Here is a 24,232-nt window from a genome sequence, read left to right as displayed (position 1 = left end):
ATTATCAGCTTAGTGTGGTACAGTAGCCCCCCGACCAACACAAGCACAACACGTTCACCAGTTACCCTGATGTGTTGTGACTGCAGGGACAAACACAGCGGGACGTCTGAGTGTGTTTCTGTGAGCGTGCCGATCATACAAACCCACAAATCAAGGGTGCTGATAATGCCCTAAAACATCTGCTGTATGCCTGAACTTTGCTTTCACTGCACTGAACTGTTTGTGTGACACACAAAATAAAAAACAAAATGCTGAACTTTATTAGGAGATAAAAATAAAGTCTCTTTGAGGAGATGTCAGGTCTGTCAGGCACCGTCAGCAACGCAGGCAGTAAAGTTTCTGTTTAACGACACGATGTTCCAGCCCTCTTTGCACGAGGGCTGCTTGATATTTTTAGCTTCTCTTTTACCTTCCCCATCAACTTTAAACTCTATTGAATTCTAATAAATTAAAACTATCAGGTGCCCTCTCAGGTGGTTTCCATAGACATGAGCATTAAACACAAGATTCACAAACACTATTTATGTACTTATACGTATGTATAAGTCATCACTTATATTGCTTTTTAACCTTTATTTGCGTACTTATCGATGTAACAGTCAGTATAAAACTGAAGTTAATACAATAATACAGTATCCGGTTGTTAAGTGATGACATTTTAAGTGATGACATGTTTTAATGCTTTGTATCTTGTTTTATTTAATCTGAAGCCCTGCCAAAAAATATTCAGTGATCAGTGCCGGCCTCTCTGGGTTTTTATTACCACTAGTTGTCTGCAGGACATCTTAAAGCTTAGTTTTTAAAACCTTACAATGTAACTACACCCCATTACCTCACAGATTACAAGACACCAAATATTTGAACGGGTCAGAAAAGAATCACTCTGAGGCTAACAAAGATATGAATGGGTACATGAAGCCAAGAACCAGGAATTTTATTATAGTGAGTAATCTCAACCATGCGGCAGTAGATTAATGACAATGTATTATGACTAAGCTGATGGTGCGCATGGATCATCTCAAGGGTTCTCCCGTAACCATAGCTTTGTAGCTGACCATGTGGCACACAATTATATACCAGCTATCCTAACGTCAGTAACCATACAGTTGCTGTTGTTTAGTTTTTTGTCTTCATTTATGTCCGAAGTGATAGCAGAGCTGTTGGTTTCAATTTTTCAGAAACCCCTAATTCAGAACATGGTGTATCATCTTTAGGTGGAAACTAGCGAGCTAACTTTATGTCCTGTTTTTCATGGATGCCTGGATGTTAAACTTGATGGTCACATCTGGTAGAGCAGCCACACTGATCATTTTATTAAATATGAGAGAATTCAGACAGTTTTTAACTCTCAGTCATGCTGTAGAGTATTTTTGAGTTTGGGAACTGAAGAGTTTTGACGGCTAAAGACATCAACTTAAGACTTGACTTAAGAGGCAGGTATGGACAAAAGTATTGGGTCACACCTCTTAGTCTTTGAATTCAAGTGTTTCCAGTCCCATTGCTACAGGTATATAAAATGAAGCACTTAGCCATTCATTCTGCCCTTAGAAACATTTGTGAAATATTTGGGTTGTTGTAAAGAGCTGGTGAATTGGAGGGTGGTGCTGTAATAGGATGCAACTGTTGCAACAGTTATTTCTCCTTCAGCTGTGTCATATATTATGGCAAAGTGAAAGTACGTAGGAACCACATCATCTTAGCCATGAAACGTCAGACCACATAAAGTTGGGTTGCCGAGTACTGAGACCCAAAGTGATTAAAAGTCACCAACACACTGCTTACTCAGTAATTCAGCTTTATTAGTAGAACACCAAATCACAGCAACAGTCACCTCCAGGTGCTTTTTTTCTTCTTGGGTTCTTGGGTGCATTTATTTTTCCCATTTTAATTTACAAAGCTATGAATGTGTATAAATTCAGCAGCAGTACACGCTCCTTGTGGTCATTGGATTCCGTAGCTTCATGCAACTTTGCTTCAGTTTCACTACTTCTGTTCTGGCCATCATAGCAGACGTACATTTTCAGCATTGGTGTCAAGAAAAGGCACCTCACTAACTGTTAAAAAGCAGTACAAAAACCATTATTCCCAACATACGCTGCCATCCTCTGACACGTTACAAACACTAAATGTGCTGATGTGTGTGGCCTTCAGTCATTCATGCCTTCCTAATTTGGCATGAAATCCTCAAAACTGGAAGAACCTGTGCTCTAGATGGAGTTAAATTCTGAACCTGAATATCTCTGCATGTTTGTAGGTGCACACAGCTTCTTTCCCCAGCCTTTAAAGTGTAAATGATTTTTTTTCCCATGTCACAGAAGAACCTTTTAAAATGTACTGAGCAGACATATTCGTGTGTGCGTGCGTGTGCATGTGTGTGTGTGTATGCATTTCTATTTGTGTGACAGTGAAAGAGATGAAGTGTATTCATGTTCCCCCTGCAGTCATTGCTCCTCCAGCTGTAGATGGCTGCTGTGATAGGCAGCAGAGGTTGGCAGCGAGAGGAAAGGCTTCTCCTCATCCTCGCAGTCGCCTCCTCTATCGTTCCCTGCATCAAATTGGAGCTGTCAGTCAGCTCTCACCCGCAGCACAGCACACTCTATCAGACCGCAACAAAAAACACGGCATCAGCGAGCGGCGACATAACACCAAAAGGGAGAAGGTGCAGCGAGTGCTGAAAGGAGGGCATCTGGGATTATTTGATGAAATGAAATCAGTGCTGGTTATCCGCTTATAGAAGATAAATCACTCTGTCCTTTAGAAAGTTTCATCTCACCTCCAGCAGGTAACGCGGCCCGACAGAGGGAGCAGCTGCAACTGATTTAAGACCAAATTCACTTTCAGCTGACTTTCAACTGCAGCTACATACAAATGGCACAGCTTTCATTCTCAATTAATTTCCTTATAAATCAATTTGATACTTTCATTACAAGTAAGGAGAAAAACTAGGCTGTATGAAAACTTCCTTCAGGGGGAGGTTTTAAACACTTGTGTTATCCTGCTGTGTCTTAAAATACAGCTTTAAATTGAAATTTTTCTTTATTTTCTACCATATACATCCTGGAATATGACAGATGTGTCTGATATTTTAAATAACGAGGCCAGCATATGTACAAGTAAGTGTGAGCCAATCACTCTAAACGCTCAAATTCACTGTTTTTTTGGGGTTTTTTTTACTTTTGGCTCTGCATGAAGTCATAGGCAAGGGCTATCCCTTATATGGTCATTACAGCTGCTGTGCTAACCTACGGTTGGCAAGAGACAGGAAGTTAGGACCACAAGACGACCTACATATGTATGATTTTGAAGTCTGATTCATGCAAAGCTATGCTGGTAAAGTCCAAGAGTCCCCTTTGATAAATAGGTGTTACATTACTATATATTTTACTTAATAGTTTCCAAGGTAACGGTTGTTAACACACACACCAAAATAAATAATGGCGTACCATCTAAAATAGTCACTGAATTTCCCAAATTTAGAAACTCATAAGCAAAACATTTTAGAAACAGAAGTGATTATGCTGTGTCATGAGAAAAACGTTGGGTTCTCTGGGTGATGTACAACAATTAGTTTGGACATTTGTGGGGAAAAAAGTATTTTTCCCAAACACTCTGTAAATGTTGGTTGGTATGTTCTGCATACTTCCTGTCAGTTTAAGAGTGTTTTCACAGCTGTACCTGAACTCTGGTTTATTTTCCCTGTTTGAGAGGTTATAGGAGGAATAGGAGGGTAACAAGACACAGCTGTGGACAGTCAAGACAGAGAAGGGAAAAGTAAAACTAAAAACGCAACACCGGAGCTAAATAACTACCTACAGCAGGACGTAAGAAGCAAGAACAGGGAAATGCAGAATAAACTAGATAGACTGAATGAACTCAGAAACTGTAATTAAGGACTAGTTTATAAAACTCAAAATGGACACAAAAACTAGCATAAGACCTAAACAGGGAACACTATAATAAACAAGAACTTTCAAATCAAACTGGAAAAAGCTACAAGTTCTAATCTCATCAGCTGATTTGGATGCAAACGAAGACCAGCCACGAGGAATGCTTTGCATTAAATGACTCTTACATGAATGTCAAGTTCGCATCAAGTTATCCAATAAGCTATATATCTCTGCTTGTTTTTACAAACATCAGTCTTACTGTTGAGCTTCATTGCTCCTGTTGCAATCATCAATCATTAAAATAATAAAAAAGTAAAAAAACAAAAAACAAAACAGAAAAGAAACTGAGCTTCCTGTACAGAATGGCAGCATTCCTTCAGTCTGATGTGTTGTATTTCACATACAGTTCAGAAAGAACTGCATAAGTGCATGCATGAAAAATAAACCATAAAATATATGACTTTTATAACATGTACCCATGCAAATATTTACAGTTTAGCCTGTATGGATTTGTATTTTACAAACCGCTGGACAGCGTCGCTTTTAACAAACAGGAGGAGAAGGTGTAGGTAATGTTTTTAGCAGGATATTACTTCAACTTTGGTTCTCCAAAAATCAAATTAATATCCTGCTAAAGCAGTGAGTTAAGCATGACGGGAACATTTTAAAATAAAATACAGTGTGAGTGTTTATGGTGACGAAGGAATATGGAACATGCCTCATTAATGGGGTTTTAATAGTTTGGAGTAATGATGCAGCTCTTTGGCATAAAGCAATGCAATGTACTCAAACAGTTTCACTTGGATGCATTCAGTGTTGGTTTGTCTCTGTGTGTGAGATTTATTTGAAAAGACTCTTAACCTTTAAATACTTTTTTATTTATGCAACCTACCCTAACCTTTCTCAGCCTTTCTGCCATTCTATACGTGTTTGCATCTGAAAGTATTAAAAGGAAATTTGGTTTTTAGTTGGGAATTAAACTCAAAGATCACAAAATCATTAAAGCATCATAAAAAAAATCTATACAAATAGTTTGAGGAGAAGTTATTGGTTCAGCTTCTCAATGCAGATTAATAGAGCAGATTAGTGCCTCATAGTTTGGTTTCTCATGTCAGGAATGAAGCATTCTTGCAAGAAGATGAATGAGAGGAGCTGAAGGACGACTCATGACCTGTCCACTTGAGCAGACTGCCCTGTTGTCTCTGCTCTTTAGTATTCAGGCCTGTAATTGGATCACATCCACAGTGATGCTCTACGAGTTGCATGTCATCCTCATATTAAACCTCTTCCTCTATTAGTTTGATTGGCATATTCAACCTCTGAATGGAGGGAGCAGTGTGACGGTTATTTGAACTAAATCTTAACATCAGACCGTCCGCAAATATTTAGTCAGGAAATGTATTAAATCTATTTTCCATGCACCTATGTTGCATGTATTCCCTGTGTTTTCCTTATGTTTTCCTTTCGTATTTGCAACAAATAGGTACACAGGCAGCTTTGTTGTAGACCACATGGCCACTGGTTTTCAAAGCCTCAACATTAACACTTTGGTCACCAACGTTTTGGGTTATTGGAGGCAGAAGTTATCAAATCTGGACAAAGGATGACTTTGTTGGTTACCGACGCAGTCTGTATCCATAAAGACACAGATAGCTGCTAATTAGGGCTAAATAACAGAATAAAATCTTAGACTTTGATTCACCAAAACTTGAGCACAGGCTTCCTCATGTGAGTGCATGGGCATATATCAAGGAGAGACCACATCAGGTACTCTACAGATGCACGGTGCACAGTAGTAGAGTCATATCTTCTCGTAAGTCATCTGTGCAGAGGGACATTTTTTAGAGCACTGAGGTGTTCACACAAATGCTTTGAGAGAGGTGTAAAAGAGGCCAGCTCTGTCCACCTGGATGACCACCAATGAGCAAAGATGGAGGTTTATAACGTGAACATCAGCCACCTTATAATGCAAACCCTTCTGAGACACCTTAGCCTGTGTGACCTCAACCACTCGCACGATGGTAGGCTGGGGCACCGACTCCAAAATGATTCTCCTATTTGTTCTGTTGAGTTTTTGGTTTGTCTTTGATTTTGGTCACCAGATATTTAAATTAGTCTTTTTATCTGCAGATCATAACAGAAATCTCTCGGTCACTCAGACATCTTACTGACGCAATACTGAAGCATCAAATGTGGATTAATCCACCACTTAAATTCACTGATTCCTCCAGATTAAGAAAAATAGCTGCATTAGGAAATTATTGACTGTTGTTTTTAAATGAAGGTATATATTTTACAAGTTCATTCTAAAGATTTGTGTTTGGAGTTGCAAGCCAGAAACATTGCAGGGAAAGTTCAGAGAAATAAAAGCCTTTAAAAAATAAAAAGATTATTCTTTGTTTCCTCTCCTCTTTCTGCTTTTAAAACTTTAAAAACAAAGATTTTTGTGTATAAAAATGACTTCAAACAAGCTGCTCTTCATAAAGATGAACTCTGCTCACGACATAAATTTGCCTTCACTTCATTGTAACAATAAAGCAGTCGAGATGGAAACGAGCAGCATGACGCTACCGCCTCAGGCACTGGTGCATCATGGGACTCTGTCTGCGAGGGTGTGAGTATTTAAAGCTTGCATGTGTGTGTGTTTATTTTCAGCGTGTTTGACTATCAGCGAGTTCCCTCTTCGGTCCCAGCGGATCCCAGTCCTGTAAAACAGCCCCGCCCTTCGTCTTCATCATCCTCCTCCTCTTCATTGTCCACGGCGGCTCTGAGAGTGAGGAGCAGCAGGCCGTCCAGAAGAAGCAACAACACACACACCTCCGCCTCCAGCAGCAAATGTAAGAGGATGCTGTGCTGATAGAAAAATGACTTTCAATTTCAGATACAAAATTACAAGGTTTATATTTCTGGTATTATTTATATTATAGGTCAATTATAGGGTGATGTAGCCGTGGATATTAGCCCTAAGTAAATGGCATTAAAGTACAAAACTTAACTCCAAATAATTGAACAATACTGGCAATGGACATGCTTAATTTTCTATATTTGAAGTGGTAACATTTCATTTATTTCACTATTTTGATATTTATGCACATTCTCATATCCTGCAAAAACAAAGAAAATTAGTCACCTCATCAACTGAAGTCCAGTATTTCATCTGTTTTGTCTCCACCAGCTTGGAAGTGGTGGAGATGTGTGTTTAACCTCTATGTTTGTGTTTAGCAACATAAAAACCCAGTTTTTCATTTGTTTGTAGCCTTGGGCGGCTGTGCATCGCTTCTTCTTCGCCGGCTATTTTTAAACTCTGTTGAAGGCCCATTTTTTCGGCCTGCACATGTGTAGTTGAGTGGCAGTGATCACAGTGATCTTTCACCTTGGATTTCATTCAGCTTAAATTCAGAAAGGAAAGATGGTTAATAGGACAATTGCTGAGAAAAGGCTCCAGTCACACACCTATTGCCAACTGCCTGGCAACCATCAGTCGCTAGGGAAAAATGAGTATTCCCTGATCAGCGAGTGGTTGCAGGAGGCTGTTTGCTGGTAGTGAAAGAGTGAATTCAATTTATTCAATTTTATTTATATATCATCAAATCACAACAACAGTGCCCTCAAGGTGCTTTTTCCTGTAGGGTAAAGACCCGAGAATAATATAGTGAAAACCCAAACAATCAACCCCCTTGCCCACCATGTTCAGATACAGAAACTTATAATCAGCATGTTTGACCAATTACATTCCTATGATCAAGTTGAATCCTTGTTTGATTTAATTGTCTTTATTCTTTTCCTCTTTTTTGTGTAAAAACGTGGTCTTTTCAATGTATCATTTAGACACTCCTGAAATAATCACATGGCGCTCATATCTATAAGTGGAGAGTCCTTCATATTGCACTACAACAGGTGCTGCACTTTCAGAGAGTGAGCTCAGTAAGCTCATCATGGCAGTTTCTGTTAACCAAAGACAGAAAGTCTCCATCAAACATGTGGATTTTTGAAATCACTTAATAAGTGTGTTTGTTTACAGGGCATAATAAATAAAGTAAAATAATACTGTATTTAGCACTTGCCTGTTAACTGTACATATGCGTTCTTTTACCTTCACAGTGCCTAGTTGTCACAAACTGGCCCGAGTCTTCTTCTCTCGCTTTTCCAGTAAACTGTTTTTCATGTCCCAGAGAGACGTGCACTTTATCCATCCACTGAGATCTACATGACCGTTAAACCTAATGAAAACATCAGCAAACATTAAATCCAGAGTCGTGGCTGTAACTCTGCTGAGGGTAAAGGACGAAGGGAAATACTGTGGCACGAGAAGTTCAGGAAGTTCAGCTGTTAAAAGGCTTTTATTGAAAAAGGGCAGAGACACCAACTCCCCGCTGCTGCCAGAGGACGATACGCAGGGGTGTTTAACGCCACATCCCTCACCAATTAACGGCTTTTAAATTTCAGACCCACACATGAGCCTCGGCCTTGATGTTCACATTTGTACACAGTTGTGATGTTCAGCCTGGTTTTTTTTTTCCCCTTTAAATCTGCAGCTCCTGTGGAAACCTGCTGCACTCTGAGGATATTTCCTCTCCAAAACCCTGTTTCATGTTATCTCCCGCCTGTGTGACAGCTCATCTCGGTGGTAAGGCCCCAGGGTGCTGGAGAGAAGGCGGGTGAGGGGGGGCGCTCCAGATGGTCTCTTCATTAAAAGCTTCTGTACCGCAGGGCTCTCCTCTCCTGCTATAACCCAGCCGAGCCTATCAGCTCTCACAATTAGACCGAGTTAATAGTGCATGGAAAATAAGAATTGTTTATACTAGTTTATTACAAGCCTTAATAGTTTTTACTGCGCCCCATCACAAGGAAATTAGATTGCCTTTGCAAGCTTCAGAGGTCGAAAAGCTTTCAGGATTGAAGTAGTTTTCAGGGTCATTTGGAGAGCTGTGTGCAGCAGCGTCAGTCCATTATGGAGCACAGCGAGGGCGAGGGCTCGTGCAGCTGAAGAAGGCGGCAGCGCAGCGCTAAGAGTAACTGATGGTGCAGGAGCGCGGCCTTGACGACTGCACGGGTCACTGAATGACACTCGAATCTGCATGGAGCTGTAAAACCCTACTGCGGTCAGTGCTGACTTTCGAGTTTGCATCGGCCCACTTATGAACAGAAAACGACCCTGAAACACATCAGCGCAGCAAAGACAAAGAAGAAAAAAGAACTGCTCAGAGTTGTTTTACATCACATGTTGGTTCCTGTTGTCATTTGTGGGCTCAGACCATCTACCAGTTGTTGATTCTCGCTGTGGGAATGTGGATTACAGAGGTTCATTAAAACTGCTGGTGGTGAGATTTAAGATTTTCTTCCACACCCAGCTGCAAAGAAACATTTCTTTATGTCGCTGGATTTATGCACACTGATATTGAAACAGACAAATCACAGCTGTCTAAAATGTTTTTGTCTGCTGCAGATTTGTCTAGACTGGCACTAAGATGCCCAAAACATGGCAAGACAAAGGGGTGTACCATCTATTTTTCTTTAATTTCCCTTTTTACACCCTTCTCTAAGCCCTCACTGTACTTTCCATGTGTGTCAGCGCTAGGATATCAAATAATTTAAATTAAACCCATGTTTTTAATAACTAGTGTCACTGTCCACGTGTTATGTCTTATCTGTACACCACATAAATTTCAAATGCAGGTTTGACATTAAACTGCAGGTCCAGGATTCAAACCCAGCTTTAGGTTTATGTTCTAAACAACTGCACATTTGTTGCTTATAGGTTTTTACATGCATTCATTTGCATACTAAAAAGCTGTATGTATTCTATGTTATGCACCCTCCTCTTGTGTTTGTTTCCTCATTTCCTTTTTCCTGTCTCCTCTCTCACAGATCTCTCACAGTGTAACAGAGTAATTGATAAACTGTCCTGCCTCTATTTAAAGGAGGCTGAGAAAAGGGTCTCTTTCCCTCTCCCAGACCAAGCAGCTCTTCGGCTTCCTCAGATCGATCCCTGCCTCTTTGTGGGGATTTACTTCCTTTGCTTTTGACATGAATGTTCTGGTTGTCTGTTTTTTCACAGCTTTATTTGCTTGTTTAATGTTCTTACCCCATTAGTTTAGGGAGGGAAGTTCTGGGTTCTACATTTCACTGAGTGGTTGGTGCAGACAACTTCTACGTTTAGGTCATTCTGCTTCCTGTTGAACTAAAGGAAACTTGTTAGTAAACCAAATCTCAAGTGTGGTCACTGAGGCAGCTTGAGCCTTCATCTTCTCAACACTTGACAACATGTAAATAAAGCCATGCATTAGCCAGTCACATTCACATAACTTTATCCGTTGATTTTAACATAGAATACTTTTTAAGCTGAGTAGTCGTTATAGCCTCATGCGTTAGTCTTTATTTTATTTTATGCACATGAGCCAGATTAATCTCCCTCTCTTTCTTACATCTCTCCCTGTCTCTGCAGTGAGAATGGCAGAGCTTCTTTCCATCAAAAGGGAGCTGACAGTGATCAAGGTTCAGATCGATGGCCTGCTGGACTGCGTAGACAAGATGGACAGACAGAGGAAGGATGGCTCAGGTAGAGACAAAGAACTGTGCTGAAAATAATAATAATAAAATTTAATCCTAATGCATTAATTGCAATCATTTTCAAAATTAGAGCTGCTATATTTAGTCTGTGTGTGAAGCAATATTTCTGTGTGGAGTTTGTATCCACAGCCCGTGTTTGCGTGGGTTCTGTCTAGATTCTCCAACTGCCACTCACAATCCAAAGACATCAGTTAGTGGGGTTAGGTTAATTGGTGATTCTATATTGCACATAAGTGTGAATGCCAGATTGGTGACCTAAGCCTAAGATAGGCTCCAGCCCCTCTGCGACCCTGATAAAGATAAGGAGAAGAGAATGGATGGATGGATAATTAGCTTCACCCCAAACCTTCCCTTACTTCCATGTCTTCCGCATGAGTCATCTGCTAGTGAAGACCTTGACTTTTCACTTGACTGCTACATGTATTGCTTCCATTTTGAAATGCATCAACTGACCCCCAGACCGCACATCATAGATAAAATTTGTCAAGGTGCTGTAGTGGTAAGATCTATCCATCTATTTTCTTCAATCACCCCATGGTGCTGGAACTTATCCCAGCTCCCACAGGGCAAGAAGCGGGGTACACCCTGGACAGAGACACAGACAACCATTCACACCCACGTTCATATGGTCGATTTAAAATCACCAGTTAGCCTAGCACTACTAAGTGCATGTCTTTGGTCTGCGGGAGGAAGCTGGAGAGAACCCACACAGACACAGGGAGAACATGCAAGCTCCACACAGAAAGGCCCTGGCTGCACAGTGGATTCAAGTCCAGGATCAGTCCTCCAGCTTCCCTGGAGGACTGATCTACAGTAACTATAGACTGTATATAAGTAGCAGTCAGGTGTTTCCAATCAAATGTACCTGATTAACTAAACATCAGTAAGTGTGAACACGTCTTTGGCAGTTTGCTGGTCTGCAGCGTTCAGGTGTTGATGTAATGTCACAATCTTCCCAGGACTGGATGTCCCAGAAAATTCACCCCAAGGTCAGACAGCATAACTTCAAGAAGTCAGGCTGGCTTTTTCTGCCTGTTTGAAATCAATGAAATCTCCTAAGCCCGTGACAGTCTAGTTGTTGTCTTTGATGCTTTGAATATGAAAAGGCCTGTTAGCAGGAATGTAAAATCAGGCTTTGAAATATATTCAGGACTACATTTCTGTTTACAAACAAATGAGAAACATCTAACGTATTCAGTCTCAGTCATTACTTTAGAGGTGTTTGACACTGACACGCATCCCGTTTTTATTAAATGCCTATATCAACCTCAAACATCAGACTGATCCAGGTCTAATCCTTCCTGAACTCTAAATTTGAGTTTATTACGGCAAATGATCCGTCGGAGCGTTCGGTGATGCAGAGAGAGTCGCTGTGTTTACCATCAGATGTGAGCCAGCTATCATACTGCATCTGTGAGTAATGGTTCAATGACAAAACTGCCACCAGTGGAGCGTGGATTATGACAGTGAGGTAAACAGCGATAAACACGGTCCTCATAACCTTTCATAAGCTCCCCTTCAGCGCTCAGGAGTTATCGTGTCGTCCCTGTGCATGTGCGTGTGTGTGTGTGTGTGTGTTTGGGTTTTATCTCCTCGGGTTGATAAATAGATGAGGAAATTATCCGATGTGACACGTTGACGGTCTTCAGTTTTTTGCGATTATTTCCTAGAAATGTGTTCCAACACTCAAATGAGAACTTCTCTCGCACACATGCAGCGAGTCGTCGAAGAGGGAGGTAATACTGCGGGTATTCGAGTTATGAGGGTTAAAATTCATTACAAAACTGACATTTTTAGAGGTTTGCATTAGATCTGAAAATGTTTCAAATAAAAATTGAAATTACAATATTTTGTTGTGACATGACTTGTGATTTTGCTTTAATGAGACCTAAAATCATCCATAACCACGTCTCAACACTGTTGGACATCCACTTATTTATCGACAGAGAACTGTCACAGTGACTACTCTCTATATAATAAGGAGAAATTAAAGGCTTAAAGAAAAAAAATGTTAGAAAAGGACTGTATTTAAAAGATGGATGTAGCCACGGCAACGCCCCATTTGGTTTCTGGACTTTGAAGTATTAGTGTTAGCATTTTGACATCCTCCACCAAAAGTGATCATATGAAATGAGGTGTGCTATTGAAACGTGTTCTGTGATGTGACAAATCTGATGGACGAGTCTGGGTTAGGTGAATGGAGAACATTACCTAAAAGACTGTGCCAACTATAAAGTTTGGTGGAGGAGAGATAACGCTGTGGGGTTCTTCTGGGGTTGACCTGGGTCTCTTAGTTTCAGTGAAAGGAAAACGTAATGCCTCCACTTACCGAAACTTTTTGGACAATTCTGTGCTTCTAACTGTGTGTGAACAATTTGGGGATGGACCACCTTTGACTCTGCCCCAGTGCAAAACAGAGGCTCATAAAGACACACCTTTAGGATCAACTCGAAAATCAGTGTTTGTCTTTTCAAATGTTCATCTGAATAAATGAGCAAAAGTCCCCACATGCACTTCAAAGTCTTCTAAAACGGGTGTTGTAGCTGCAAAGGGGAACCAACTCCATATTAATACCCAAGAATAGATGTAGCATTTAGGTGGCACGATATTTTTGTCCACGCAGTGTAGTGTTTCATTTAAAAAGCTCCAAACAGCAACAATAGCACCAAGGCAAAATTTAAGGCCCTGCCGGCACAGGAGAAAACTGCTTTTCGAAGCTTGATGCTTGGTTTTAGTATTAAGGCCTTTATACACCAGACGAGTGAAATTAGTGCAAATATTTTGGACACTCAACTATTCTTAATGCAGCTCTTCACACCAACCAGACGTGGTCCCAACTCTGCCAACAAGAGCTCAAACAGCCACACTGACATCCTGAATATGTACAAAAGTGGTAGATGATACAGCTTCAACTCCTGGATCAAACCATGAAATTCTCCCTGCTGCTGCCTTCTCCTGAGAATCAATCCATCTGGAAACTTTGTTTTTAATCCTTGCCTTCTTTAGAAACATCAGGACCAGGCCATCATAGTTATCATTATTTCCACTCAAAACTTTCCTGTATTCACACACGAACAATTTTGAATTTTGTGTCATTTGTCTTTGCAGAACTTGGTGTTTAAAGCTGTTTACAAAAAGGTTTAGCCTAAACACACCATAAAAACAACTGTGTGTGTGTGTGTGTGTGTGTGTGTGTGTGTGTGTGTGTCTCTAAGAGTGTCCTGAGAGCAGGGAGCCCAGTGTGTCGGATTCCTCTCGCCGAGGTTCAGTCAGCAGTCTGGAGCGAGAGAGTCCGGAGCCAGGGGAGGCCAGTGAGGACGAGCCGCTGCACTACCAGCACTACTACCCCTACAGCTACACCCGTAGGGTAAATATACGCCCCTGCTTCCCCACAGCTACACCCATGCTACCATTGACTTACAGAATCAATAGTACTGAAGATGTTCGTATCCATTTCACATACAGCCAAGTTTTAGCTTTGCCTCCCGATCTTCAAATTGCACCCAGCTTTCAGACACAGTCTCATGCTGAATAAATAGGAGTTTGTTTTCTTCTTTTAATGATATTAAACAGCTGTGGCATCACACAGCAGCAGGAAGCAGTTTACGCAGGTGTTACGGCAGCAGGGACTCCATCAGTTACTTTCCTGACGTTTCACTGTGGTCTCACAAAACCAGCTTGAACGGGTTTCGGTACAACAGCTGATGTGCTGTGCTTACACACAGCGATTATTCTTCAGTGCGCTAATATTTGCAGTAATGGTGTGACATTGCATTCACTGAACTCATCTAATTGCCTAAGTAAATGAAAATAAGACAACAGATGGTAAGCCTAATAAAAAGTAATTACAGTAATACATTTGCTCAGTGGTTCTCCAACTTTTTTTATTTTTTTTTATTCCTTTTTCTTCTGCCTGTAGTCTGCTGGGGAATGTTCCCTTGTCACAAATTCCAAATTAAACCCTTTCCCATGGCACAACAGTACTGGATAAACATATACTACTCACTCAATATACCACTACTCCCACTGTTGCCACTACTGCACAGTAAATATTGAGTATATGGAGCATAGTTTCAGTACAGACAGTTCACAAAATAAAGCTCAGCCATAATCCTGGCAAATGGAACAATCTCGTACAGACCTGTTAACATTCATTGATTTATAGTGACTTGTTTAGAAAGTCTCAATCCAATCTGCAAGCCTCTTTGCAACCGACCTCCAGATACTCCATTCATGCTCTTCCTAACTTAATAATTTATGGACCTGTTGTTATGGCTGCCCTCTCTATTCTGTGCTGAGGTCTTGCTGCTCCCCTCAGAGATATACCACCATTATAAATGTCTGCCACTGGTAACTTCTTTTGACAATAGCGGTCCTGACAATTAATATATAGGCTCCTCCATGGAATACGTATCACTATTACTCACCCATTCTACTGCACAGGATAAATACACCCTCACAGGGTAAACACACAGTATGTTTTTCCCTATCAGTTACTTTATAGGATGAATTTAGCTACCCATCGTGTAATTTTACATGCCTGCTACCATCACAGGCTAGTACAGATGTTTTACTACTACCCAAACAAGTTAAACCCTTTTAATACTCAATCACTATCCCACAGAATGCACAAGTATCCCTATTACACACTAAGCTAGTCAAACAAGACGATGTACCTCCCACAGGGTAACCTCAATAACCTCCGGGGTGCTCAGCTCTGCAATAGCAGCTAATGCAATGCTGCCCTCTTGTGGAGAATTGGCTAACTCTGACTCAGATGCCTTAACACGGGTCAAAACTGTCAGAATTATTTTTCAGTGTTTCACTAGTTATTATGGAGATTATTTTAATAATCAGTCAAACATTTATTTTGCCAAAGAGAAAGTAAGAAGTAAAAAATAATGCCCGCCACGATTTCCATATATCCAGTTAGAGTTTGAAAAAACAAACAGTTCATCTGTCCCAGTCCATCCCTTCACCTATCTTCATAAACCACTCAGTCATATAGACTTACCAGCAGTAAATCTGTGACTCACCCACACTGCAGAGAGACCATCTGTATAATTCCTGGTGGAAGATGTGTTTACCAGTCGCCTCGCAGGTCTTTTGATTCAGGATCTCACCGGAGTGGAGCAGATCGGCCGAGCGGAGGAGCGATGCTTTCAGTGTTTCTGTTTCTTTACAGGGAAACATAATGACATAGAATTAGCCTGCAGGCTTCCTATACCTGCCTGACAGAGCGAAGCTGCCTCATTAATCTGAGAGGAGGCAGAGAACAGACTGGCCCTTAATCTGTCGCATTGTTCCTCTGACAGGTAGAAGCTGAGTGTACATGAATAAAAGAGTGTTTTAGCAGGCTAATTACCATTTACCTCTGTGTGTGTGTGTGTGTGTGTGTGTGTGTGTGTGTGTGTGTGTGTGTGTGTGTGTGTGTGTGTGTGTGTGTGTGTGTGTGTGTGTGTGAAACAAAATGTGTTATTATGAACAGGAAATGAGCATTTACGTGGACTGCGAGGATAAAGGACTTCCGGCTGCAGTGAACATGAGGCGATGTGCAAATAAAGGCTAAAGCAGTGTTTTAATTAACCCACTGTCCTGTTAAGAGTAACTTTCTCTTTCTGTTTTCAGATAAAGCAGTCTGATCAGGAGGAGGACCTGTGATGCTGCAGTTCAGGTATGAAGGTGGCAAGCTACCTGGCCTTATATGTTCCTTTGAAATGAACCTGTTTTGTTTTTCTTTGTTTTCTTTCATGTGTGTCTATCTAATGGTGGATGCAAATTAAACACAAACTGAAAATTGAAGCCAAACTGTCTGTATAGAGTTTGGGTTTGGAGGGCATTGTGCTTTAATTTGTGGCTGTAGACATAACTGAGCTGCCTGTGCATTTTTGAGCATCTTCAATGAAATGATTTGGGAAATAATATTAACTGTGAAGGATTACACCCTTACAGTTTATGAATACAGCTTGTTAACCACTTCAGGCTCAATAATGCTAATGCACTCAGTCCAAAAGTAATGTGTTCTATAACAATTGTCTTTTTATTAAGCAGGGCCAAACTTTCAAATAAAGGATCTAACATTTGTACAAGTATTCCTTATGAAACTTAGCTTTGGACATTTGTTCCCACTCTTTGAGCTGCATCATGTCAAAGATAGAGGTTATCCATAATATCGGTCATCTCAGGCACACAGCTCTAGCTGTGAGCACAGAAGCCCCGCCTACATACAGTTTAAACCTTCTGTTTCCAAGGAGCAGCCAATCTGAAGGAAGATGGGTTAAAAAAAAAGAAAACAAAATCATGCAGAGCTACTCTGGTAGAGTCCATTAATAAAAATTTGCAAACCTGCTACACTTTAATGTTAGGTCAATAAAGAATAAGTGCCATGTGTACATGTGCATATAAACATACAGATGTTTGCACTCACTGTGCATTAAGCCATGTTTCTAGAAGTTTTTATCAAGATTTGTTCACTGGTTTAGGAAGCGATAGGGGACGTACAAATATAAATACACTACGATCTTTATAGCATGAGATGGAGCTGGAAATGAACATAATACGTCCTCTTTAATAGGTTTTGGACAAAAATGGAGCTCAGAAGGGAAGAGCAATATGACGTAATAATAATATGATATGACATAACTTTAAATATTCTTTTATTGTCTAGCACTTACTTTGCTGTGGAAGACTTCAACTAGCTCTTACATCATTTGATTTTTGCAGTTAACGTGTGTTTGCTCTCTGTTTTTGCTAAAAGCAACAAAGAATGCAAAAAACGGACTGTTTCCTGTGTGTTTCTGAGTCTTTGTAAGTTTATCCTCTGTGAAACAAACTAAAACCAATGACTGTTTGGTGGTAAAACACATGGAAACACATTCGGCAGTGGTCAGCAGTAATGGGAAGTTGGACATTTGCGCAATAAGTATCCAACCCTATAATGAAGATAGATCTGCTTTCTCTTTCCTTTACTGCCCAATACCTACAGCTCATAGTTAATGGACTATAAAAGATTATTGTAGACACGGTAATCTCACCCATCAGTTTGACAAATCTTAGTTTTGAAGCCTCGTGCTGACTTTTCTCACCATCTTAATTTTTCGAAACAAGACGGTGGTGAGAGAAAGTGAGGGACTGTTAACACTCAAAAAATAGCAACAAGAATAATAATGGTGGCCAAAATTAACATCATATGTAACATTTAGTAAGACTTCAAATGAAATATTAAGACTGTAAACTCAACAGCAAAGTGTTTCACCAAGGTACAAATCCTGGGAACAGATCGCACTTTTTCCTTGTACTTCTATGGAACAGCCATATTTTTGGAGCAAGAGGAGTCGCCCCCTGCTGGTCATTTAGATTTAAGTCACTTCATGATTAGTCGTTTTGGTGGATAAGAAGGACACATAAACCTTATTGTAGTTTAAACCAAATCTTTAAAATCATCGGGCTCCACTGATATTGACCTTAAAGTGTATTTCATGCCAACTTTTTTTGCATGTTTTACTCTCTCTTTGTGTCCTGAAGATCCTTAGAAGTCTTGCTTCAGATTCCTCTCATGTTCACTTCCTTCCAGAAGCAGATGCTCAGATCTGTAACAGCTGGGATGGACGAAGCTTCAAGACGACGCTGGCAACACGACCTGCATTTGGACTGACTCTCCTCCACCCCTGATTTTTGATTTTTTCCCATATTTTTGACATTTTTATTATGTTGCTACGGTGGCCCTGAGAGGCCAAACGGACTGCAACTTAAGAAAACACCAGCAATAAGAAAAACGCTGCAAAAGCACACAAAACACAACGGAAACAGGAAAAACAAAACATAAATATGAAAAAGAAAACAGAAATAGGAAAAAAAGCCAAGGGAAGTTTCTAGGGAGACAATAACCTAACGCAGTGGTTCCCAAACTTTTTTTGCTAGGCCCCCCTTTGTTTTACAAGAAAAATGTTCGCGCCCCCCCCACACGCGCAAACACATCCTCCAACCACACACACACATATTTTGCTCCATTGCGGTTTCTTTCACACCTCAAACATTTAGTAAACAATTAAGCAAATACAAGTAATCTGCAATAAATTACAGGTAGTAATAAAATAAACTACTAACTCTTTTACGCTACGTCCGCACCTACACGGGTATTTTTGAAAACGCAGCTGTTTCGTCCACACGTAAACGGCATTTCGAATCACCGAAAACGGAGATTTTTTTAAACTCCTTTTTTGCGTTTACGTGTGGACGAGGAATACAGAGTTTGTCACTCAACGTCAAAGGTATGTGCCTTTTTTCACGTCACGCTGTGCGCCACGTTATTGTTTACATGAGATGAATTGCAGAATGGCAGATAGAGACAAAATACTGTTAATCTGACTATCTGCAGGTTTTACACGCTTACATTTACACACGCAGTTACTGTCCCTCCATTTAGAAAGGCAGAGGCGTCACGGTGTGATTATTTTACACGTAGTTGTTTTTTTCCTGTGTAATAATATTCAACATTGCTATCAATACATTTTTCAAAAAATGCCTCTCTGTGCAAAATGGGTTCAAAAACATAAACAGCTGTGGGATACTGTTTGTCCGGGATTTGAACCGGGGGAACAAATCGTGGCAGGATCAGCCTGATATTATTTGTATCCCACTGTAACTTTACTGTATAAAGAGCTAACATCTCCAAAATGTCAGGAGTAGTTAGTCATTGCAACAAGTGTTTGTGAACTAAAGATCAAGAATGTGGGATACTGTTTGTCCGTGATTTGAACAGCCCAGCGCTGCTCCCGACGAAGGGAAAACCAATTATGCAGGGGAGACCTACCTCGGCACTTGTGCAGGTGAAACCAAAGGGAAGATTTGCTTCACCATATTTTCTAGTCTTTGGCTTAGAATGAAGTTGGTTTGGAAACATATTCAGCGATGCTTCATCTCCTGCTTTGCATTTGTGTGGGGCGCCCCGTGCTAGCAGTGTCCAAGCGTTTTTAGTTTTTTTTTCCCCTTTTCATGCCGCGTCCCCCCTGCAATGGCTCTGCGCCCCCCCTAGGGGGCGGGCCCCACACTTTGGGAAGCTCTGACCTAACGGACCAGTTGCAGGAACCCAAAACTTGGTAGGCGTGTTTTATCATGATTCATATAATACTGATGACAGATTTTTAGGCTAATAGTTAGGCTAACACACTTAACTCTCATCTTTTCTTTCGTCACAAAACCGATAGATCCTCAACTTCTTTTAAGTGTCTCCCATTGCAATTCTTAGCATATTTTGGTTCCTGCAACGGGTTATTGTCTCCCCAGAAACACTTCCCTTGTTCTTTTGGAAATCTGTTTTTTCCTATTCTCATTGTGTTTTGTGTGCTTTTGCAGCGTTTTTCTAATTGATGGTGTTTTCTTAAGTTGCAATCCGTTTGGCCTCTCAGGGCCACCGTATGTTGCCACCTATGTTTTCCAGCATAGAATGACGGTAAAATCAACATTGACACTTTACTGATTCCAGTGATCCACATTCACATGTTGACACATTAGACAATATCTGAACATCATAGAAAAATTGAATAAAACATACTGATGCTTTTGCAGAAACTTTTTCTTCAGCTAAATACCTCCTCACAGCAGATTATTTTATTTTGGCCTCTGGGCCAACACCTCTGCACCGCCAGAAAACACTGCATTAGTGGGCTACACAGGCAAGAGCAGACTCATGAGTCTGTTGGATTATTTCCTTAACTTTTGAGCCTGTTTCATCACCCTAACCTTGCTTCTCATGTCAGACTCATCACTGTTATTAAAGTCTGTGTGGCACCAGCTGGCGGCTCCTTATCACACAGTTTATTTTCATCAGGCCTGTTTTCATTATGTGTAACCAGCTGTGTGACCACATAATGCTTCTGCGGTACAGGCTCAGTGAGCACGGCTTTATGACTTTCTGGGTAAATTTCACTGTTCAGTCCGCTCAGGAAATCACTTATAAAGTTATATATAGGCCCAGACAATTTCCTGAAATGAGCATTAGCTTTGAATAATAACTCCATGTAGTAGATATAATTAGGGAAATGTACTTTTTCTATGATCATGAGTGATAGTTGGTTTCATGTGCTTGTTTCAGTTTAGCTTTGGTTAACTGACAAATAAACTGACAAACAGTTCGAGTTCAGTTATTTCATGGATTAGTTTGGCAGGTGTGGGTAACAATATGCTTCACGTGAACTAAAACTGTTGGTTTCATGTTTGCTAAGATATCTAGCTGAATGAAAAAGTTACGTTTAACTTACAGTCCTGGTAAAAAGAAAGCACAGCATCATTCCACAGCGAGAAAGTGGAAAACATTCAAGACAGCTGCCAGACTTCTCAGGAGGAGATATTCCAGCAAATTTACCCCAAAGTCAGATCAATTAAAAAAAGACTGAACAAGTGTGACTATGAAGGGTTCCTAGGAGGCTACTTCTTCCCTATAAAAACAACATGGCAGCATATGTTAAGCTTGCACAACTGCATCTCTACAAACCACAAGTCTTCTGGAACAATGTGCTTTGTTTCTTCATAATATACAGCAGCACTTTTGGAGAAAACCAAACACAGCACATCAGCACAAACACCTTACACCAACTGTCAGCACGGTGGTGGAGGGACGATGATTTGGGAAGCTTGCAGTCACTGACTCGACCATGAAATCCTCTGTACACCAAACTGCTCTAGAGTCAAACATGCGGCCGTGTGTCCCGCAGCTAAAGCTTTGCCCAAACTGGGTCATGTAACTGGACAATGATCCCACACATAGCAGCAAATCGCCAACAGATTGGCTGAAGAAGCAAAAAAAATCGAGGTGCTGCAGTGGCCCAAAGTCTAGACCTCAACTCAACTGAAACGCTGTGGTTGGTTTAAGAGAGCTGTGCATGAATGAATGCTGAAAACATGAATGAACAACAGCAGTGCTGTAAAGACAAGTTCCTCCACAATGATGTGAGACACGAGTCGCCCAGAAAACCATTGCTGCAACATTTTGCTCCTAAATTAGGTCCTAAAAGCAACTTAGTAGGGTACATACACTGCTTCTGCAGTTTGGCTTCAATTTTATCAGTAAATAATGACACAGTGTAATATGTCATATGTTGGTGTTCATCTTAGGTTGTGTTTAAGTAGTCAAAGGAGTTTGCAAGGAAAGCGTCTGGACTTCTTTAAGTTGCTTGAAGACGTTTCACCTCTTATCCGAGAAGCTTCTTCAGTTCTAAGGTCAAATGGCCGAGAGTCTCAGATTTAAACCCAGTGGGAGTATCCCCCCAAAGAGGGACAAAGGACCCCCTGGTGATCCTCTAATCACATGAGCCAAGGTGTGAAAGCGGGTGTGGGACCTAATCAGCCAATCATTCACAATGAGCACACCCAAAACCCTGGCTGATTAGGTCCCACACCCGCTTTCACACCTTGGCTCATGTGATTAGAGGATCACCAGGGGGTCCTTTGTCCCTCTTTGGGGGGATACTCCCACTGGGTTTAAATCTGGGACTCTCGGCCATTTGACCTTAGAACTGAAGAAGCTTCTCGGATAAGAGGTGAAACGTCTTCAAGCAACTTAAAGAAGTCCAGACGCTTTCCTTGCAAACTCCTTTGACTACGATGACCTGGATGACTGAGAACCTTCACAGACACGTTGTGTTTAAGTCATTTTAAGACCTGATAAGGACCAGATTGATACATGAAACCTAAGAAGTGACAGACACACCTACAGCTACAGAAACTGTACGTTTGATGCTAATAAGAATTTTTGAAAGACTCAACTGGTAATAGAAAAAAATAGATGACCCTACTGAAAAGACATGCTACTGAACATTTGATGGCCCATTTTTACAATTTGATACACCACTGCCAAATAAGACAGACCAGTTACACATAAAATATTCAATATATAACACATTACTGTTGTTCCCACTACAGTGTTGCTGGTTTCTGTTGTGGCTTTCATTTTATGAAATAATGTTTATTATTGGTTTAATGGCGAGCACAGACACCAAACAGTTGCTGAACCTTTTAAAAGGAACAACCGTCAGTGTAAATATGCTCTAAATATTTGTCAGTTTAAAAAGTGACACTTCAACATATTCATGTGTACAGTAGAAGCTCTTTATACTGAAACCTTATTTCAGACTTTAAAAACAAAGTGACACTAAATGTTTTAATAAGAAATCCAGTGAGTTAGGACGCAGACTCATTTTGGAAATACTTGATTTGACGTCGCTGTAGCTTCTCCTGTCGGTGCTTTTGTGTTTGTTCAGTGCTGAATGTAACCTATTTAACTGTGAGTGTAATAAAGGTATTTTTCATAAATGAGGTGTATTTGGACCTGGTGTGATTCTTTCTTTATGAGGTTATGAATTTTATCTGTAGTAATTCAGCATATCAAATCATTTGATATGTTGAAATGCTCTCCTTTGTTTTTAAGTTTACTGTATGGAAATTAGGTCTCCCCTTCAGAGGGGAGGTGAGTGGTCAGGTTTGGTTGAACTTTGGTTGGAGATCAGTATTACCATTTAGCCAGCTAAAATCAGAAACAGTTCAACATAGCTGGACAAAACCAGTTGCTCTCTGAATCTGATGCTGCTAATAAACAACCAGAGTACTTGAGATCAAGTTTAAAAATGAGCTTCATGGAAAATCTTCGGAAAAACGAGGGTAACTGCATAAGTAGAGGCAGAAACATTAAGTGCCACCTACAGGAACTCTTAACAGAACACAATCATTTTGAACTGCATCACATTAAAATAAAAACAACAAGAATCAAAGGTAAGCACCTCCCACATTTTATCCATAATGAATAACCCAAACCTTTGGCAGAGTTGGATGAATGGATATACCATATATCATTGGACGAGTCACTGCAGCAATGTAAAAAATGAAGCCTTCATACATGTTAGACACAAAGACAGGTCTGAAAGGTAAAACCATCATGGAAGTGGAATTTAAACCTGCATTCTTTTTCGTGTCCTGCAGGGGGAGACTCTGGTGGTTGTGAAAGGAGCTATGATTGTGCAGGATATGCTCGCTAGCTAGCAACTTGTCAGATCCAGTTTCAAAACAAAAGAAGCAAAAGCTAGAGGTGGGCGAATTGATCCAAATGTCGATAGCATTAATACCAATGCTGGCATTGGTATCGGGCTGAAACTAGTGCAAAAGGATCAATACTCTGTTTCTGTCCTCTAAGTTCAGGGACAGAAGTTCTGTCCTTAGAGGTCATATTGAACAATACCAGGATAGCAATAGCAACTAAAACTTCTGCATTTAATCTCTGCCTGTGAACTAAAATGCTAGTTGGCAGTGGGGATTGTTCCATTCTCTTCCAGTCAAATGGTATCAGAAGAAAACGTAGTCAGAGGTGCACAGTAGGGGATGTCTGACATTATAATGATCCTTATCATGCAAAACAATCCCAGTGATTAAATGAATCACATGTTGTTGACTGAAGGAAAGCTGCACTCTCTTGGCTGGTTTTAATGATTTATTAGAATCAGGACAACCTTTGAGACTGGGCCTGTTTAAAGTGCGTGCTGGGTAGGTGTATGAGGGAGGTGTGTGCAGTGATACCACAGCTGGTTGGAGGAGTTTGGAGTACTGAATGAACTGGCTGCAGCAGAGGGGAGAGCTCTCACACAGGTAAGGCTTCTCCTATTATAGACTACAGCAATGAGGCCTGAGGTGTTTCTGTTTCACACTGATGCACTTCAGTGTTTTAAAGTGTCACCAGTGCATGTATGTGCTGCTCTTGTCTCCACTTAGAAGTGGTATGTGTCCTCTGG

At 40.6% G+C, this 24,232-nt stretch overlaps 1 protein-coding gene across 2 annotated transcripts in view; it reads left to right on the top strand.

The window, feature by feature from the left end:
• The window catches only part of LOC134630375 (RNA-binding Raly-like protein), a 68,547-nt gene extending 46,941 nt beyond the window's left edge, over positions 1-21,606 (top strand). The window contains exons 4-8 of one of the 2 annotated variants that reach the window (XM_063477595.1): positions 6,543-6,724; positions 10,333-10,446; positions 13,673-13,824; positions 16,086-16,131; positions 18,034-21,606. In XM_063477595.1, coding sequence (XP_063333665.1) covers positions 6,543-6,724; positions 10,333-10,446; positions 13,673-13,824; positions 16,086-16,118 — 481 coding nt within the window. In that variant the 3' untranslated portion in view covers positions 16,119-16,131; positions 18,034-21,606. Of the gene's footprint in view, positions 1-6,542; positions 6,725-10,332; positions 10,447-13,672; positions 13,825-16,085; positions 16,132-18,030 lie in introns of both variants that reach the window. The other variant, XM_063477594.1, reaches the window with a different exon arrangement.
• Positions 21,607-24,232: the final 2,626 nt, after the last annotated feature.

Source organism: Pelmatolapia mariae, linkage group LG7, assembly GCF_036321145.2.
Source record: "Pelmatolapia mariae isolate MD_Pm_ZW linkage group LG7, Pm_UMD_F_2, whole genome shotgun sequence".
Classification (NCBI taxonomy): domain Eukaryota; kingdom Metazoa; phylum Chordata; class Actinopteri; order Cichliformes; family Cichlidae; genus Pelmatolapia; species Pelmatolapia mariae.
The sequence above is the reverse complement of the archived record's forward strand: the minus strand, read 5'-3'. Positions and strand labels throughout refer to the sequence as shown.